Source organism: Perca fluviatilis, chromosome 10, assembly GCF_010015445.1.
Source record: "Perca fluviatilis chromosome 10, GENO_Pfluv_1.0, whole genome shotgun sequence".
NCBI classification, from domain to species: domain Eukaryota; kingdom Metazoa; phylum Chordata; class Actinopteri; order Perciformes; family Percidae; genus Perca; species Perca fluviatilis.
Window position 1 is genome coordinate 24,673,792 of NC_053121.1, and position 20,587 is coordinate 24,694,378.

A 20,587-nucleotide genomic window follows, 5' to 3' on the forward strand; every position below is an offset into this window, starting at 1 on the left:
AATGAAACCACCCACTCTCATACTGTAATATTTTACACAATACGTACAGATGGCTGAATGGCCTCAGCAACACGTTTGTGTTAATAAATGGCTCTTTTATATATATATTCATAGTCATTCCGCTGTTATTATGATAGACAGCGCAATACAATGTTGCGGTCCACTTGTTTGGTGCTATTATCTTAATCCTGCGTAAAACATTAAATCACAACTTGATATAACACAAAGCACACAGCAATAAGAACAGCATGTCTACATTTTTTGCCAATGGCATCAAAGCACTGTTTTGTAGTCAATAACACATGCTACGCAGCTGGTGCATGTGGGTAGAGTGGCTCACTGTGTAATGATTTTGCCTACTTTCCATACAATATGCCAACAAAGTGATCAAGTCCCTAACCTTCTGTTATCAGCGCTGAGTCCAATTAGCTGAGCGACACTGTGTCACACTGATAAATTATTTGTGCCACTGCCATCTGTAAACATTTAGAGAATGCATTTGGTGCGCTATTTACTGCTTATCTAAATATGTTAAATTCTCTGGGTGTTTTCAGAAGTGGGTGCTTTTAAATCAGCGTCAAATTTTGGAGAAGTGATTATTCTTCAGTCGTGCAAGCAGAGTGACTCTAGGGACCGCAATGTGTTTTGGTCAAGACTGAAATATCTTAAGAACTATTGGATAGATTTACATGAAATTGTGTACAGATATTCATGTCCCATAGAGGATGAATTCTCTTGTAGTCTAAATAACCACATGGTAAAGCAGATTTTTGTATACTCCTGTGTAAATTAATTACTTGAAAAATGAAGAGTACAGAGTATTTTCTTATTTTATTAAGAACTTTAGTGAAAAAATATACGTAAACATAACGTGCAAGGATCAGAATGTAAAGCGTAAATATTGCCGTAGCGCAGTCAGGCCGCTGGTTTCTCGATATCACGATAGAAACGATATAGAGAAATATATACGATAGACATTTTTATATTGTTTTGACGGTATATATAGTCATATTGCCTATCACTAGATACAAACATTTACAGTTCCCAGACGATGAATCCTCTATACATATTTGCCTCAGAATAAATTGTCAACACTTTGGTCACCCTCTGACTTTTCAACTAGCGACACTATCAGGTCAAATACCTGCAAAACTAAAGACATACCCATCAGCCTACAGTAGGTTGTAGTTTTTCTTTAGTGCCAATTAGCAATATCAGCACGCTCATGCACTAAATTAAGATGGCGAACATGGTACACATTATACCTGCTAAACATCAGCATGTTAGCATTGTCACTGTGAGCATGAAGTTGAAAGCAGCTTTGTGCTTCTTGCATGGCTGTAGACTATTGTTGGGAAATGAGTACCGACGTACCACAGAGAAGGTTTAATTTAAATCCAGTCAAGGTAGAGTATACTATAGGGTATAATATACGACAGTTTAGAGGATAGAAGAAAGTAGCCATGACTCGGAACAGATCCTCAGCCACCTGTCAATCAATGCCAGACAGGCCATTACAAAGCCAGTAAGCTGCACTTGTCCAGCTGCTGGCAGTATACGCAGTCAGACGTTTCCTCTGGACTCAAGGTTAGACAGCTTTTCAGTAAAGCTCTTTCTAATTCATTCATTCTTATATTCTTATTTCCCTCTGCTCCTCCCATTTCTCTGCATCCCATCTCTCCTCTGTGATGATTTAATACCAGCTGTCTTTTCTCTCTCTCTCTCTCTCTCTCTCTCTCTCTCTCTCTCTCTCGCTCTCTCTCTCTCTCTCTCTCTCCATCAACTCCTTTCTTTATTCCCCTCTTTCTCTCTCAGCCTGATGAAGTCAGAGTGCAGTTCTTGTATAAACAGCCACTGCAGGCCATCCATAGTGATCTCATTACACAGGACTGCAGGGGAAACTGTCTTAACCAATTTCACAACTATCCTTCCTTAGCCTCCCCCTCCCTCTTCCTAGATACATCAGGGTCAAGTAAGCAATTAAGGGGCCAATTGTCTAAACAGGATGCCAGTTGAATTGAAGAAACAGAAATGATGCAGAAAGCCTGGATATTTTCCAATTAAGCATGAAAGAACATGAACGCCCTCTAATTGTTTTGCACTAGCAAACCTCTCGAGTATAATTTGTTCAATGGCAGTATTAAACCATATTATATCAACAGTTAATAAGCTGACTTGAAGGAGTACTGAAATATGCATTATTGTATGACAGCACACTATTAGCCAAAATTTTTGTAATTGCCTGAAAACTGACTGTGAATGGCAAATTGTGAATCGTCAGAGGAAAATGGAAAACAAAAATGGAAAACAAACAAAAGAAAGGACAGTATACATAAATATATATATATATATATATATATATATATATATATATATATATATATATATATATATATATAAAAAGACATCAATAGGCTCTATTTCCCTGTGTGACTTGAAGTTGTGTGTGTGTGTGTGTGTGTGTGTGTGTGTGTGTGTGTGTGTGTGTGTGTATGTGTGTGTGTGTCTTTCAAATATCTCATGAACCGTTTATCCAATCTACTTCAAACTTGGTTTCCTGAGAACCCAATGAACTTGCCGTTTGGAATTTGGATCAGTTTGGACAGCGTTGGACATTGATATTACACTGATTCTTGAAACTTTGGCAAAAACATGTCCCACTAAGAAAAGTGCCAATTCTGTTGGAAATGTATAACATTTTCATGAATAAAAAGAATCAAGGTTATAATCAGGGGGTCCTTTGCACATATGTAAGGTTCTTTTATAGTTTTATTTTAAATTTGTATTAATTGAATGATTATTTGCTGGCCCAAAATCAGTTGTCCTCGGATAGGAGATAATCATTTCAACTTGATTAAAAAAACATAAAGTAATAATTGAATTGAATATTATCTTTACCACATGAAATAGTACAGTGTAATATGTTTTAAAAACTACAAATAGTGAGTTTTTAACAATATTTACTATTATTTTGTGGTTACTTAAAATGTGTCCCACATATTCGTCACCACGTCAGATATTTATAAAAAGCAATAAAATCAGGCAACTACAAGGTCATCTACATTCCTGAGGACCTCATTTTCAAACCTTCAGCTCTACTGCATGCTTCAAGATCACTCAAGCTCCCTTAAGTTTGCTATTTTCTCTTAAACTTGTTCATATTTTTGGGCACTGCTACTGTCGCAACCATAACATGTCAGCACCATCTCTTTTGTATAAAAAATATTAGATTAGATTATGACATAAATGAAGAGGTCTGAAGTAGCTAGCAATAGAGGGGAAACAAGCTGGCTAATGTGAACAACTCATGCATATCATGTGAAAGAGTAGGTTTTTGTCACCACCGTCAGAGGTCACCACCGTCAGGTTTTCGTGGATATCCTCACGGCTGTGGTTCAGCCTTGAGGCTGCTGCCGAACCACAGCCGTGAGCCCATATTTTTGTGATCAACAATTATATTCTAGCCTCCATTAAGGACTATTTGGAGGTTTTTGTCACCACCGTCAGACTGTACGTCACAGAAAACCTGACGGTGGTGATGTCTGACAGTGGTGACAAAAACCTACTCTTTCACATGATATGCATGCTCAGGATTGTTATTTTTTTGGACCCAATAGTTAAATTAAGTTGTTAAGAGGGAGTTTTATTTGTTTTAAATGAATATGCTTACAATATGTTTCTTCAGTGCTGTTGAGTTATTCAAGTAAAAGTCTCTTTTAATTAATACATATTATTTTATTATTAATACAAATACAGTACAGGCCAAAAGTTTGGACACACCTTCTCATTCAATGTGTTTCTTTATTTTCATGACTATTTACATTCACTGAAGGCATCACAACTATGAATGAACACATATGGACTGAAAACATGTCTTATATTTTAGATTCTTCAAAGTAGCCACCCTTTGCTTTTTTTGATAACTCTGCAAACCCTTGGTGTTCTCTCAATGAGCTTCATGAGGTAGTCACCTGAAATGGTTTTCACTTCACAGGTGTGCCTTGTCAGGGTTAATTAGTGGAATTCTTCCCTTATTAATAAAAAAGCAAAGGGTGGCTACTTTGAAGAATCTAAAATATAAGATATGTTTTCAGTTAATTCACACTTTTTCGTTAAGTACATAATTCCATATGTGTTCATTCATAGTTTTGATGCCTTCAGTGAGAATCTACAATGTAAATAGTCATGAAAATAAAAAGGAAACGCATTGAATGAGAAAGTGTGTCCAAACTTTTGGCCTGTACTGTATATGTTTGTTAAATAAAAAAAACATTACTTTTTTCTATTTAGGCTTAAAGTAAATGTTGTATGATGTTAGATCTTTGAAAGGGGTACACATTAAACAGTATAAAAAAATGAACAAAAGTGAATATTCAACATTTAACAGCATGTATGTGTACTATGAATACCAGATAATGATTTAAAAACACTAAATACATATTAGACCAAATAAATAAAACATAATATGCTTTTTATTGTGTTTGACGGTGTTGACAAAAACAAAGTAATAACTGGAAAAACGTCTATTTTATGAAAGAAATACAAAATGAGGAGGTTGCACCAGTACATTGCTGAACAGCCAACACTTTGGTCTATAATGATATACCTTCAGATTTTGTAATTTAACTAACTTTTTATTTTCAAAATTAAAACCTGTTTTATCCAAATTCCAAAGAATCAGTTAATGAACTGTGAAAAAAAAAAACGACCACATAATAAAGGTTGAGGAAAAAAGGTTGACAAAAAAATAGCGCTGCCATCATGCTGGCTCTTCCATGACTACCCTTCACAGTAAAAGCCCACCTTAAATTCACTCAGAGCATTTTGCTAAGAGGAAACTCAATAAAAAGGCATTTTTGCCAACACTAGATATCAAACAAAAGCCAGACACTATATTGTATTAAGATCCTGTGAGCTTCTAAGCTGATGGCAGAAGATAACGTCATCTCGGAGATGACCGGGCAAAGACAGCTCTCTTCCTCCGTCTCACGCAGACTCACCCTGGGTCCGATTGTTTAAGTGTGCTGCTGACTTATATCACTAATAACATTACCGTCGGCAAAATACCACCGCTAATCAAATCCATACTTAAGTCCCCCCCGCCCCCTCCTCTCAAGCAACATACACTCGGTTGACTCCATCTTTGTGAGTCCAGTGAGTCCGTCTCTGTACTTGGTCTGGTTCTGGTGGTTGATTAACACAGATTTTTGCTGATTGGCTCTTATAATGGGCCAAATGGGTGGCACATGGCATACCGCCCTGAGTCCATGAGGTAAATGTCTGTAATTTCTCCACATTTTAATTGTGATATTTTGTGAGTAAAATCTGAATCTGCAACGTTCTCTGTCAGGTAAATGTAAAACTGTGTAAAGCTAAAACTGATTGGACGGCTTCTCCGGAAAATTATCTGTAACTTTTATTTTGAGTCAGCCAACTTGTAGCTAGATAAACTATCAGCGGTTTGCAGCTAATGTTGAAACAGAACGGACAATCTCCACTGAAGTTTCCAAAAGCAGCCACTTCGTTCTGTCAGATAAAAAAGCATATTGGCTCTGAAAACATCCATCCCTACAGACAGTTACAGTAAACACCACTATGGCAGTCCTCTTACCGGATGTTGTGGGACTTGCGTTTGATCTCATTCCAGCAGAGGTTCATTTCTCCTGTTTGGTGCGGGCCTCCTCTCAGTCTCCTGCACTCGGTCCCCTCCTCCTGTCCCTCAATGTCCACTGTGGACTGGCACGGTACACAGTGGCATCCCGGCCACGAGGGCCGCCCCGCAGCTAAGGACAAGAAACAGCAGGGGACACACGGGTGAATATTATCATCAACTGATTTTCACTTTTTGGATTGAGCCAGCTAATAATTAATGATTTGTTCTGATTTATAAAGCCAATCAGGGTAGGATTTGAACATTCCTGACTTTGGCGAACCCCAAAGTGAGTATCAAAGAACACATTGTAAAAGATACGGCAGAAAAAGGATCTTTCAGAAAAGAAATTGATCTGGTTCAACTTTTGCCACAATCATCTGTCAAGGCACTGCGTCGGCCAATCAAATACATGCAAGAGCACATTCCTGGTAGATGACTTTGCGACATGAACAGAGTATTTCTACTGGTTACTTTCAAACTCATGGATCTCATGAACTCGTGACTACCAACCCAGCTCCTTGCATTGTTTTAACGCAGGGCTGCTTTTGGTCGGAACACCCACTCAGAATTTTCATTGGGATTGTCTCATTCTTCTATAAACAATGTACTTAATGGCTTTTACCCAGTTTTACATTTGAGCACATTTATGCCAAACAATTCCAAAACTGACAAGTATTCTGTGTTTGCACAAGAAATCTGTTTTTCGAAAAGAAGAAAAATCCACTGGAATTCAAACCTCCTTATTGACATAACATTTTCCATTTTCCCGTGGTAGCACCTTGAAATTATTTAGTTACCTTCTGTACAGTCACACTTTAGTTTGTCTTTAGATACGTTTGCCTTGAGTTGTTCCAATTTCTAAAAAACTAAAGATACCCCGTGCACAACAGTGCTTCTCTCCTGGGTGCCAGCTGGTGCAGGGTAAACAAAAGTAAACCAAAAAAGTTCAGGCGCACACCAGGATACTAGGATTTACACTATTTTATTAAAAGGTCCCATGGCATGAAAATTTCACTTTATGAGGTTTTTTAACATTAATATGTGTTCCCCCAGCTTGCCTATGGTCCCCCAGTGGCTAGAAATGGTGATAGGTGTAAACCGAGCTCTGGGTATCCTGCTCTGCAAGGTCAGTTTAGTCTGTTCAGTTCTGTTCATTTTACATGAATTTAATATAGCTACAGTATAGTTTAATTCTGTTAAGTTGACCTTCTTTAAGGGCCCAGATCTTTGTTGAATATTTTCTAAATAGTTTGTTGCATTTTGGGGTAAACAAAACCATCATTTTGAAAATCCATCTGTGACTCCTCATGCCTGCAAGCTCAATCCCTTAAAGCGGTTACACACCAACCTGACAGCCAACCGTCGGCAGAAAAGCCAGTCGGACTGATCAGTCTCCCCGAGTTGGACCAAAAAGTGCCTCAGAACACACCGAAGAGACAAGATGTAATACGTCTCCATAACAGCAGGTGGCACTAATCTGTATTGTTGCCCAAAAAATCAAAAACCGGCAGCTGATTGGTCATGTGGTCAACGTGTCATGTGGGTTCGTTTTCTCCGGAAATTCAAAGCCAGACTGTCATTGCAGCTTGTTCAGAATACAATCTCATATTGTACTAAAATAGTTTACTGAAACATGTTTCTGAAAACATTTTAAGCGAGAAATAGGCCATGCAGTTGCTGAATCTGTCTTAATTTCAGCTCAACAAAGGTCAGTTTAAAAGATTTTCGTCAGATTTTGAGAGACTCTAGTCACCTCATTCCGCTCGCCAATTCCGGGTGAGTCCCGACTGCCCTGTCTCCGACTGAACACGTCAGGTCGGCCAAAATGAAGGCCGACAGCGCCTCAGACGGATGATGGCACGGAACACACGGAACAGACTCAAGTCACCAACCTCGCCAGACTGTCCAACGGCCGATTATCGGGTTAGTGTGTCAGCGCCTTTACAGTCCCCTGCTGGCTGCCTTGAAACCAGTTCAAAAATGTCAAACTCTTCCTTTAAAGCTGCTAAAATCAATATAGCAGCAGGGTCACTCAGAGTGACTGAACCACAGACCTACATTCATGAGGTGACCAGAAACAAAAAGTATGCAATATCAACCTGAAAGGTGAAATTATCAGGCACAGCTTGTTTATGATGTTCCCAAGAGGCTTAATAAACTATTAATGCAGGTTTAACCCGAGACTTGATCCATGAAAGGGACACATTAATCGTTAACATAAATAATCTGTTTAATGCAAGACAAGAAGATGTAGGATACCCAGAGCTCGGTTTACACCTATCACCATTTCTAGCCACTGGGAGACCATAGGCAAGCTGGGGGAACACATTAATGTCAAAACATTTTCATGCCATGGGACCTTTTAATAAAATAGTGTAAATCCTAGTATCCTGGTGTGTGCCTGAACTTTTTTGGTTTTACTATGTGTAGGGCAGAACGTATTTCTAATAATTAATAGGTCAAAATCGGCTGAACAATAAATCAGACAACAGATACCTTGACTGGCCTACCTCTTGCCCACCTTGTTAAAGAATGCAAGTGTTTTAAAAATGTGAAGTGCCACACACACAAGAAGTCTAGTCAACAAATCAGAGTCAAATTGAATAACTGTGTTCTGTGTGTAAGATAGAAAACCTGAATCATGAGACACCAGCAGTTTCTCCCCATTATTCCATTCCATTAAACTAAAGGTAACAAACACAGACAAAAAGCCTCTTTTTCACAGACTTTTAAAGTGAAGGGGCATGTGAGGCTAGACTTGAAGAGGTGCAATCCCCTTGATGGAGCTGCGGGTGAAAGAAATATCAAGGAGGCAGCCCATGTACACAAAACACACAAGCACTTTCACACACACACTTACACATACACACACACTTTAGTTAGTGGCAGAAGAAGCTTTTCTCGGTTCAAAGGTCATGATAAATCTTGTGTTCGGTCACTGGGCTGTCAGAGGCTTCCTGTCTTTTTCGTTCATTTTACAACCTTAACCTCAGCAGCAGCTGGGCCTCTCAGCTAACACCTTTAGCCTTATAACGCACCCACACACCCACACCCCCACACTATAACCAGGAGCTTCCCTCTTATCACATCTTTTTCTTTCTTTTTTTTTAAACTGGTCAATCCGACTCTTCCCTGCTGGAGGGCTTAACCTCTATGCTTTACAGTAGCAGTCAGCCATCCATCTACGGCAAGACACACACACACACACACACACACACACACACACACACACACACACACACACACACACACACACACACACACACAATTACTCTCACTCAGGTATAAAGTTAATGTGGCATGTAGAAAAATGTGTTGTACCTTATTTTTGTTGTTGTTTTTATATCACCAGTAGGTAATTTAAAACTTTACTTATACATGTTTAAATTTGTTCCTTTCTATTCAGGTTGCAACATTGATTTGATTTTTTTTTTTTTTTTTTTTTAAGATCTTCTTCCTCCTCCTTCTCTTCTCTACACATTCATTCTTCTCTCTATAAGTTTGTTCTACAGAGAACCTCACCCGGATGTTTTCTTTTTCTTCAAGTTTTACATGAATCATTATCATCTCATTCCCACTCCTGTCTCCCGTTATCTCTCTACCCTCCCTTTTCTTCCTCAGACAGCTAGTGTAGTCTTGTATGAATCAGCACATCTCTCTCTCCTGCTCTGTCTCTTTCCCTTCGCTGGTAATCAGAGGTCACATATAACCTGCATACTGTTAGCTCTTCCAGGACCTCACTTGAGCTCAAACAATAACTGAAATGCCTTTATATTCTTCATACAAATCTGACACGGCTGTGTTTGTGAATAAAACATGGAAACGAGGCAACTGAGGCTCCACATGACACAATGATGTTTAAGAGCAGAATGGCAGCATGATTGTTTGTTTGCTTTGGAAAGCTGCCGCTTCAAGATATGAAATGAGTGAAATGGAGTTGAGCAATGACAACCATCAATCACATGACTGCAAACACCAAGAGGATACCCTGCGGGTGAAAGATGGCTCTGAGAGAAGTTTGTGTCTGGAGTGAAGAGGGAACTGAGTGACAGACAGCGCTGTCGGTGACCTCAAATCTCTCCTCTCCCACTTTTTCTCAGATATCTACCCCATCACAATAGGGGAAGGATGTCCACAAAAATCATGTCATGCAAATGTCTCTATTATTTCTATCTGCATCATGCAGGCATGTATGAGGCCACAGTGCAACACTTAAGGCAGGTCTGTCTCCCACTTTAAACTTCAAAAACATGAGTCAAGCTTTAAAAATGCATTATTTACGACCTTGATCAGATGTGGCGTTGCTCAGTCAAGCGTATGTACTGCATGTTTTCCAAAGATGCTGAAAAACCAGCAGAGATTTCACTGACAGGCCACAAAGTGACACACACAATATTCATCTTGCTGCTATGGCTACGGCTCTCACCACCATGTACTCATGACTGTTTCCTACAGAAATCATAGTTGAAAAAAAAAGCCCAATTATGTGAACAGCGCAGACTGAATATCTGCCTCTTCTCTTTTCTTTTTGACAATCGAGCCAAGGCAACCTGGAAGGACATTTTTCAAACAATATATGAATTTTAAATCAAAGGAGTTGAAAATGATAAAAGATAGCGATAGCTGGATTTCAGCGCAAAAGAGAAAAGACCGTTCAAAGTGCAGATAAAGCATCAGAAGATCAAAGCCACTGTCCCGCCACACCATGTCTACACGTTGATATTAATCTGAAGGAATCAAGACTGTAGCTAAGATATCACTGAGAAGCAATATGATGGCTAGGACTTACTCTCATTACTGGAGCTCTGCAGATAAATACAGCTCTCTCACAATATGCAGTGCCTACCTTAATGTTATATACTTGCTGCGCAGTTACGATTCCAGTCTCCGACTCATGTTGTTAAACTTTTCACTACTGGTAACTGAATGTTGACATCATTAACCATGTCTGTTGATTGGCCTGGTGGAGAATCCAGAGATAGGTTGGGCATGCAGAGAGTGATATAAGAAACAAACGGGAGAGTGATGGAGATAGGGTAGGAGGGGGTTTGGAGGGGAGGACAGAGACAGGCATGTGGAGAGATGAGTGACCTAATAAGCAGAAACTTCTGTCTTGGTAAAAGACTTCTCTGTCCTTGTACATTCCTGCTCACACCTACATGCCCCCCACTCCTCAAGACCGAGGGGAAGAAAAGGCCATCTGCCTGATGTCCTTCGACCCACGCACACTCTGACCAGTGCACAAAAAAATTGTACTAATGGTTCTGATTCAGTGAAAAAAACAAATGAAAGTAATTATTAAGTTCCTACAGCAGAGGCTTGCATTGCTACAGTATGTTCCAACAGTATACCCAGGTAATAATAAGGAGCACTAGGGTCAAACCTACAGCAGCACAGTGACAGTACAGCAAGGAAATATGTAAAGGAATGACAGATAACAGATTTAAAACATAGTTTGATGAAGGTTCTAAAGTTTTTAATGTTAGTTTTCTTTGTTTGGATTTTTAGCCACGCTAGCAGCATGAATGGATAGCAAAATCTGACTGTCAGTCGGTTGGTTCACCACTTCGATCCAGATTGAAATTGAAAGAACTATTGCATGAATTGACATGACAGTTTGTACAAACATTCAAGTCCCCCTCTGGATGAATCCCACAGACTTTGGTGATCCCCTGCCTTTTCCTCTAGCACCACCACAAAGTTGACTGTTGGGACTTCCCCCTCTGGATGAATTGCAAATACTTTGGTAATCCTCTAACTTTTCTTCGAGGGCCACCATCAGGCCAACATTTTAATTTGTCTACTATACAGCCTCAGCTGTATTTTGTGCAAATTAGCAAATGTCAGCACTCAAACATGCTAAAACATAAACATTACACCTGCTAAACATCAGCATGGTGGCATGGCATTGCCATTATGAGCATCTTAGCATGCTGACGTTAGCATTTAGCTCGAAGCACTATGCTTAAGTACAATCTCATAGAGCTGCTGGCATGGCTCTAGACTTGTAGTCTTGATGACTTTGTATGTAACAAGATTGTTTTATTTATTGACCCTTTATTTAACAAGAAAATCTCTAGAAATGCTCTTTTAGAAGAGAGACAAATGGCAGTGTACTGTACACATTGTTTCATAAAATGCTTAATTTTCAATGAATTTGCAACATTGACAAAAAGCCCAGTATGACAGGACAGTGGCATGAAAGAGAGACTTGATGAAATTGTTACATTTTTCATGAAAGTTTGTAATCTAGCATTACATTGCCCGATATGGACGCAGTATTTCCAAATCAAGTTTATCTTGAGAAGTGTTCAGACTAGACTCTGGGGACACTGAAGATTATCCATCGAGATCATTGGTCCTTTATGGCTTGTGATTACTTAAACCAAAGCAATGTTTGCTTGCGACAATTGTTAACAGTTTGAGTTGTGAGGAATTCAAGAGTGTTTTGTTCCGTTTTAAGATTGTTTAATTTGAAGGATCTTTGGAGGATTATCAAAGTGAAAATATCCAATGGAAAAAAGGTAGAGATAAAATCTGAAAAAAAATGTAACCGTACTATTTGTGCAACAGAAATATACTTTTCTTTCTTTTTCATTAAATCATTTTGTGACCCCCTCCAATTTATCCTTGGAACCCTTAAGGGGGTAAGTTGGGAACCCCTGACATATAATTTTACAGGGGTAGACAGGAAGTTCACCAAAGTTCATGACTACAGCTGTAAAACATGTCACATTTCATTAATTTACTTAACCTCTTTGGAAGTCATAGTTTAAAAGGATAAGGAATGAGGAAACTCATTCCTTCAAGACTTTTGCAGAATAACTGGACTGAGGCTCCAACGTCAAACAGAGCAAATTCAATGACCAATGCAGATCTGAAGAGCATTCTCCATGGTGGTCATCAATTATCAAACGAAACATTACTGAACTGTGAGTAGCGATTTATAAAAGAAAAAGAAAAAATAATAATAATAATAATAATAAAATAAAAAAGGGGGAACGTGATACGATTTACTTTGTAACACTGTGTTTGGCTAGTTTTACCATTTAAAGCTCATCAATAAGAAAGGATGAGTTCTCCTCAGTTAAGGTTTTTTTTCCTCTCTCTCTTTTTTCTCTTTCCTCTTCCCTCTGCGTTGGCAATAGGCCATATGATAGGCGACTTATCAGCGTAGGCTATAGTTGCAACAGCACTGTATGCACATCCCCGGAGAGACCAGTCACAACTCTCCGTCCTTGTTGAGACTGACATTATGCTTGTTAGAACAGTCGGGCTTTTGGAAGTTAGTTTTTTTCTTGTTCTATTTGTGAGTTCTTGTTCTCCACAATGGTGGGTGTTATATGTAATTCTTACAATTAAGCAGTCGCATAAGGTGACAACATTATGGGATATTGTTATCCATATGGATAAACTGAACGTTGAGTTATAATGTCCATGGATTAAACCATCCTATCAAGAGGAAGAAAATACTCTATCAGCTAAAAAAATTGCAATGCTCAATCGCATTATTACAAGAAACCCATTTACCAGAGAGCGAGCACATAAAATTAAGAAGGGAATGGGTTAATTTAGTATATAGTGTCTCAAATGGGAAGAAAAGAGGAGCGGCTATTTTAATTAACAGAAATTTGGCCTTTAGTGCAGAGAAGGTGATACAGGATAAATCAGGTCGGTATGTCATGGTGATTGGGACTGTTGGAGGAACTGAGGTATCCATATTGAATGTCTATGCCCCAAACGAGTATGAACCAATGTTCTTTAGAGAAATCGTTATCATCACAGCAGGCAATTCAGGAGTATTAATAATAGGAGGACACTTCAATGCAGTGCAAGCTGGGAAAATGGATAGGATACCCACTGAGAAGGGATCTCAGGGCCCCAAAACAAAAACCTTAAATAACTTTATGTCTGAACTGGGTCTTACAGACCCATGGAGAACTAAAAACCCAAGGGGGAGGGATTTCAGTTTCTTCTCAAATGTACACAATAGCTATTCAAGGATTGACTTGTTCTGTCTCCCACAACAATACATGTATAAAGTAATAGATTTTTTCATTGAACCTATAACCCTGAGTGATCATGCACCGATTGTGCTGAAAGTAGATCTAGGTATGCACTCTTTCTTCAGATATTGGAGGCTAAAGGTATTACGGCTGAACAAGTCAGAAACAGTAGAAGACTTAAGTAAAACTCTAAAAGAATATTTTGAGTTCAATGATAATGGCAAAGTTAACTCTTCAATTCTGTGGGAGGGAGCAAAAGCAGTTATAAGAGGAAAAATCATACAGATATCGTCAAAAATGAAGAGACAGCAACTTAAGGAATTACATTTGGTAAATAAAATAAAGCTTTTAGAGACACAACACAAAACCACAAGAACAAGTAACACTGCTACAGAACTTAAGGAGGCAAGAAAAGCCTTGGACAGACTCTTGTTATATAAAGCGGAAAGGGCTTTAAGATTTGCCAGACAGAGACATTACGAGATGAAGTATTTTAGCACACAGAGTTCAAAGATATATTACTACTCTGATTAAGCCAGACCAAACAGGATTCATTCCTAACAGGCAGGGTGCTAACAATATTAGAAGAACCTTAAACATCATTACTTGCACTAAAAGAAACAAGCAAACATCAATGTTAATAAGCTCTGACGCACAGAAAGCGTTTGACTCTGTAAATTTTGACTTTCTGTACAAAACACTATCTGTAATGGGACTCCACTCAAAATTTGTAAATTGGGGGTGAGGCAAGGGGACTGTCTTAGCCCCTACTTTTTGCTATAAATATTGAACCTCTGGCAGCATATATATGACAGAATGAGTAAATAAAAGGCATAAAAGACATTGGAAATAAGGAGCACAATATATCTCTTTATGCAGATGATATCCTAACCTATATAAGGGATCCAATCCTTTCTGTCCCTGTACTGATAGAATTGAACAGAATTGAAACCATAAGAATGATCATTTTAACCAAGGTTGCTCTTTCTTTTTCAATCACTACCTATCTATGTTCCTGCTTCCACCTTTACTACATTGGATAAATGGCTAACCAAATTTATTTGGCAAAGCAAGCGACCCAGACTTAAATTTAAAAGTCTACTCTGCCCAAAAGATAATGGAGGCCTGGACTTGACTAGCCTGAAAAAATAGTACTGGGCAGCCTAACTCAGATCAATGGTCGGTTGGATATCCCAAGACACTAACACTATAAGTGTTGGAATGGAGCAGAGTGAATGCCCAAATTTGCCATTAGATTAAATTCCATTCCTAAACCAAGATAAATGGGGGAAAAAGAAGATTGCTAATATATGGAGTAAACAATATGGTCAATTGTGAGGAAAAAACTACAACTTCCCATGACCATTTCCAGAGTTATAATGATAGCAAACAACTGTGAATTCTCCACAGCTAGGCTGGACAAGGGATTCCTGAAATGGAAGGAAAGGGGGTTAGTGGTTTTGGACCAGCTGTTTGACGGAGCAATCCATAAATAATTTGAACAGCTCAAATAGAAAGAATGGGAAAAGCTCTGTTCCTTACCAACATAAATAGAGCACTTCTTTATATCAATAACTGAAGGAATAGTGAAGACAAAGTTCATATCACATATTTATAAGATATTGCACGAAGAGTTTAAAGAAAATAACTTTGATATTAAAGAAAAATGGGAACTAGAAATGTACACCCCAGATTATTACTGGAAGGGTTATGGCTTGGTGGGAGACCACACACATATTTTGGGACTGCCCAAAGGTATCAGAATACAGGCAAAATGTACAAAAAGAAATAAAATAATGTCTCTGTATAGATCTACCTCTTGAACCATCACACTTTGTGCTAGGGGTACTGCCAGCTGATCTTGAAGAGAACATCCAAACATATTTGCTGAGAATCCCTTTTAATAGTGAATAAGGTAATCACAGCCTCTTGGCTGAAGCCACACCCTCCAACAGTTACACAATGGAGGGAAAGAATCCAAGACGTTTACAACATGGAGCATACAACAGCATTATTACAACTGAAAGCAGATGTATTCCTAAATAAATGGTCATCCATTGCCCTAAATTTTCATCTGATATGAATGATATGCAGAATTTATTCTTTATTCTTATTTATTTATTTTTTCCTATATGGAAATGTTTTCATTTTCTTTTTGTTTCTTAATATTATATATTCTTTTTATTATTATTATTATTATTATTATTATTATTTTAATGCAATGGTCATCTGCAATGTGAAAATTACTTTATTATTTACCAAATGTAGTAGGTTTAAAGGTGATATTGCTATATGGTTGTATTATGGTTAGGATGAAAGATATCTATGGACTGTTATCCGTTCTGTAGACTTACCCGTGGCACCTTACTGTATCATTAAAAAGTTTTTTTGTGACATACTGTATGACTGCACTTTATAAAAGGAAATAAAAAAGTTTAAAAAATATAAAAAAAATATATATATAAATTACTCCATCTGTCACAGCTATCAAAGAATATATATATATATATATATATATATATATATATATATATATATATATATATATATATAGCTGTGACAGATGGAGGATTGTACTGAAATGGAACCAAGTGTAATTGCACACAACACATCCTTCTGTCAGTGGACTTAAGCCAACAACGATTTGTAATGCTTTTACACCCACATTTACAAACACTTAACATAAGTGATAAAGCCACTATATACTGTCCAAAAGAACTGGCGAGTGCTGATATGGACGCCCAGAACTTAGCGGCTGGGCTTCACTGAATGTGCCGAGCACTGATTTAACAACAAATAAATCCCAAGCCAACAATGACTCAGAATATCCAGGAGGTCCAGGAGGACTTCTGATAAATAGAGTCAGTGCAAGTGTACTCGTACATTTCTGTGAGTGAGCGTGTGTGGATGCATGTTGATATGTGTCTTGGCTCTTGGCATTGTGCCTGATGGGGGTTAGTGGAGGTTGGACTACTGCCTCCCTGCTGGTTTGTCCCGCCGTCCCACAGCCCCTCAACAGCCACCAGTTAGAAGGGAAAGGGAAAAACACACACACAAACACACACACACACACACACACACACACACACACACACACACACACACACACACACACACAGCAGCTTAGTCCCTTCTCTGCTGCTGATGCAAGATAAGTGAACTGAGCTTCCCCTCACAGCTGCAACCGTCACACACTGCTGGAGGGACTGGAGGAGCTCCAATGACACAGCACATACACTTATTCAAATAGGAACTCTTCGATATTGTCTATTAAATAGTAGTCATGCACAGAGAGAGACACACACTACCTGTAAGAAAAACTACATCAGCTATACCCTCCACACCCCTGCTGGGCTCATGCAGCTGTCAAACTGTTACTATTCCCCCATGAAACATTGCCGCACTCTTCCCAAGCTTGAATCCTTTTGTCTGCAGATGTGGCACAGTGATTTGTGATTGGAAGCACCCAACAGAACAGCACGAGAAAGCAAAGACTTTCACGACTGCACATTGTCATGCTTGCAGTGTTTTGCCCTCTAACTGCACATTTCCCCTTCCTACTTTATCTTTTCAATGATAAAGCAATTTCCCCCAGGAGCAAACATGGCATCCACACACTTATTTATATTTACATGGTGCCATTTTTTTTTTTGTCCCCAAAAAAAGATGGCTTTGAAGCGAGAGCTCGGCGGTGAAATTAGAGCTCCGCTGACATTAACATCATTACTGCTGGAGATGGAAGTGGGGAAATGTTATTTGAACACCTATAGGACACCCATTATGTTGATTCTAGCATCAGGTGAGTAATGGTTATGCTTTTCATTTAACTGCATGGTGAGTGAAGTGTTTCCAGAGCAGCAGTGAAGCATCATCAGTGAAGCATCATCTGACTGTCTGAAAATACACTGCTCAAAAAAATAAAGGGAACACTAAAATAACACATCCTAGATCTGGATGAATGAAATAATCTTATTAAATATTTTTTTCTTTACATAGTTGAATGTGCTGACAACTAAATCACAAAAATGATCAATGGAAATCAAATGTATCAACCCATGGAGGTCTGGATTTGGAGTCACACTCAAAATGAAAGTGGAAAACCACACTACAGGCTGATCCAACTTTGATGTAATGTCCTTAAAACAAGTCAAAATGAGGCTCAGTAGTGTGTGTGGCCTCCACGTGCCTGTATGACCTCCCTACAACACCTGGGCATGCTCCTGATGAGGTGGCAGATGGTCTCCTGAGGGATCTCCTCCCAGACCTGGACTAAAGCATCCGCCAACTCCTGGACAGTCTGTGGTGTAACGTGGTGTTGGTGGATGGAGCGAGACATGATGTCCCAGATGTGCTCAATTGGATTCAGGTCTGGGGAACTGGCGGGCCAGTCCATAGCATCACAACCCAGTCTCACGTCAGTTCACGTTATTTTGAAGATTTACGTGTTGGGGTCACGTTTTTTATACTAATGTATTTCAATGAGAAGCATCTTACGTAATCACAGCACGAAACTTTCTGCCAGTCGGGCTGCAGCAGAGAAGCTGGATACAGCTTTGATATTATTGGTATGTTTAGCCCAATAATCGCTGTTTTAATCAACATTTATTCACCAGATCTTATCACGGTTTATATGTATTTCTTTTAATGTTATTATTTCGGTCTATTTCGGCCAGGGAAGCTGGATTGCTTTGTTGTTTATTGATATTTTTAAAACTATAACGCTACATCTTTCAACATGTATTTAGCTGTTATCATGGTATGCATTTCTTTATTTTAATAATATTATTTCGGTCTTATTACCGGTGAAATATTACAGTAAATAAGACAGAACAGTAGGCTACGAAATGAGCCGAGCTGGGCGCATTCAAAGCCGATGTCCCAAGATGCAATGCGGGCATTCATTCACAGAATCAGACAGCGATCAGCGGGTCTATAACGCCAGTATCGCTTCAATGTACGTAAGGGATCACGTAGAGCGTTGTTATAGCGAATACAACAACGACGGGGTGATCAGGACCCCGACGCCAATCTTCTTCTAGCGGATTGATTGATAGCTCTCCTCCAGAGGGAACAGAACTGCATCCATGGCAACGCTCTGCTATGCATGGCAACGCTCTGCTATGCATGGCAACGGTGTGTTATACTTAGCAACGGTCTGTTATCAAGAAAATAACAGACCGCATTGTACATTAGAATATAAGCAAGTCATGTAATAAATATATATAATCAGTAGTTTTGTCACCAGCAACAACACGTTGCTCAGTTTTGTTCCAGTAAGTTATGCATCGTAATAACGTTTAAAAAAAATCAGCTGAAGACTCGAAGTGACGTCGTATTACCGCTCGGCGGGTAGAAAAGATACAAATACATAATATTCGTAATATTGATGTTTTTGTCTAACGTGTATTTGAGGAGTTAAACAATAAAGATAGCATCAATAATAAAATACAGTTTCATGTATTTGTCTCATGTATTGTGTCCGGCCCGGCCGGCCGTGCGCATCAATCTGAAATGGAATGAAGCCCACTCACGGCAGACAGCAGAAACAGGAGCCGAACACGTCCTCCCACCCACCCCGGAAGAACTACAAGTGCTCAAGCTTTGTAACAGATTCTGGGCCACGTCTATATTGGGAGTTGTAGTTTTTAAATACAGTGCCTTGCGAAAGTATTCGGCCCCCTTGAACGTTTCGACCTTTTGCCACATTTCAGGCCTCAAACATAAAGATATAAAACTGTAATTTTTTGTGAAGAATCAACAACAAGCGGGTCCCAATTATGAAGTGGAACGAAATTCATTGGCTATTTCAAACTTTTTTAACAAATAAAAAACTGAAAAAGTGGGCGTGCAAAATTATTCAGCCCCTTTACTTTCAGTGCAGCAAACTCTCTCCAGAAGTTCAGTGAGGATCTCTGAATGATCCAATGTTGACCTAAATGACTAATGATGATAAATAGAATACAGCTGTGTGTAATCAAGTCTCCGTATAAATGCACCTGCTCTGTGATAGTCTCAGAGGTCCGTGTAAAGCGCAGAGAGCATCATGAAGAACAAGGAACACACCAGGCAGGTCCAAGATACTGTTGCGGAGAAGTTTAAAGCCGGATTTGGATACAAAAAGATTTCCCAAGCTTTAAACATCCCAAGGAGCACTGTGCAAGCGATAATATTGAAATGGAAGGAGTATCAGACCACTACAAATCTACGAAGACCCGGCCATCCCTCTAAACTTTCAGCTCATACAATGAGAAGACTGATCAGAGATGCAGCCAAGAGGCCCATGATCACTCTGGATGAACTGCAGAGATCTACAGCTGAGGTGGGAGACTCTGTCCATAGGACAACAATCAGTCGTATACTGCACAAATCTGGCCTTTATGGAAGAGTGGCAAGAAGAAAGCCATTTCTTAAAGATATCCATAAAAAGTGTCGTTTAAAGTTTGCCAAAAGCCACCTGGGAGACACACCAAACATGTGGAAGAAGGTGCTGTGGTCAGATGAAACCAAAATCAAACTTTTTGGCAACAATGCAAAACGTTATGTTTGGCGTAAAAGCAACACAGCTCATCACCCTGAACACACCATCCCCACTGTCAAACATGGTGGTGGCAGCATCATGGTTTGGGCCTGCTTTTCTTCAGCAGGGACAGGGAAGATGGTTAAAATTGATGGGAAGATGGATGGAGCCAAATACAGGACCATTCTGGAAGAAAACCTGATGGAGTCTGCAAAAGACCTGAGACTGGGACGGAGATTTGTCTTCCAACAAGACAATGATCCAAAACATAAAGCAAAATCTACAATGGAATGGTTCACAAATAAACATATCCAGGTGTTAGAATGGCCAAGTCAAAGTCCAGACCTGAATCCAATCGAGAATCTGTGGAAAGAACTGAAAACTGCTGTTCACAAACGCTCTCCATCCAAC

The 20,587-nt window shown here is 39.2% G+C and overlaps 1 protein-coding gene across 5 annotated transcripts in view; it reads right to left on the minus strand.

Moving 5' to 3' along the window:
• The window catches only part of drp2 (dystrophin related protein 2), a 206,951-nt gene that overhangs the window by 90,829 nt on the left and 95,535 nt on the right, over nucleotides 1-20,587 (minus strand). For 4 of the 5 annotated variants that reach the window (XM_039813153.1, XM_039813149.1, XM_039813150.1 and 1 more), the window contains one exon: nucleotides 5,612-5,783. In XM_039813153.1, coding sequence (XP_039669087.1) covers nucleotides 5,612-5,658 — 47 coding nt within the window. In that variant the 5' untranslated portion in view covers nucleotides 5,659-5,783. Of the gene's footprint in view, nucleotides 1-5,611; nucleotides 5,784-10,499; nucleotides 10,618-20,587 lie in introns of those variants that run through there. The other variant, XM_039813151.1, reaches the window with a different exon arrangement.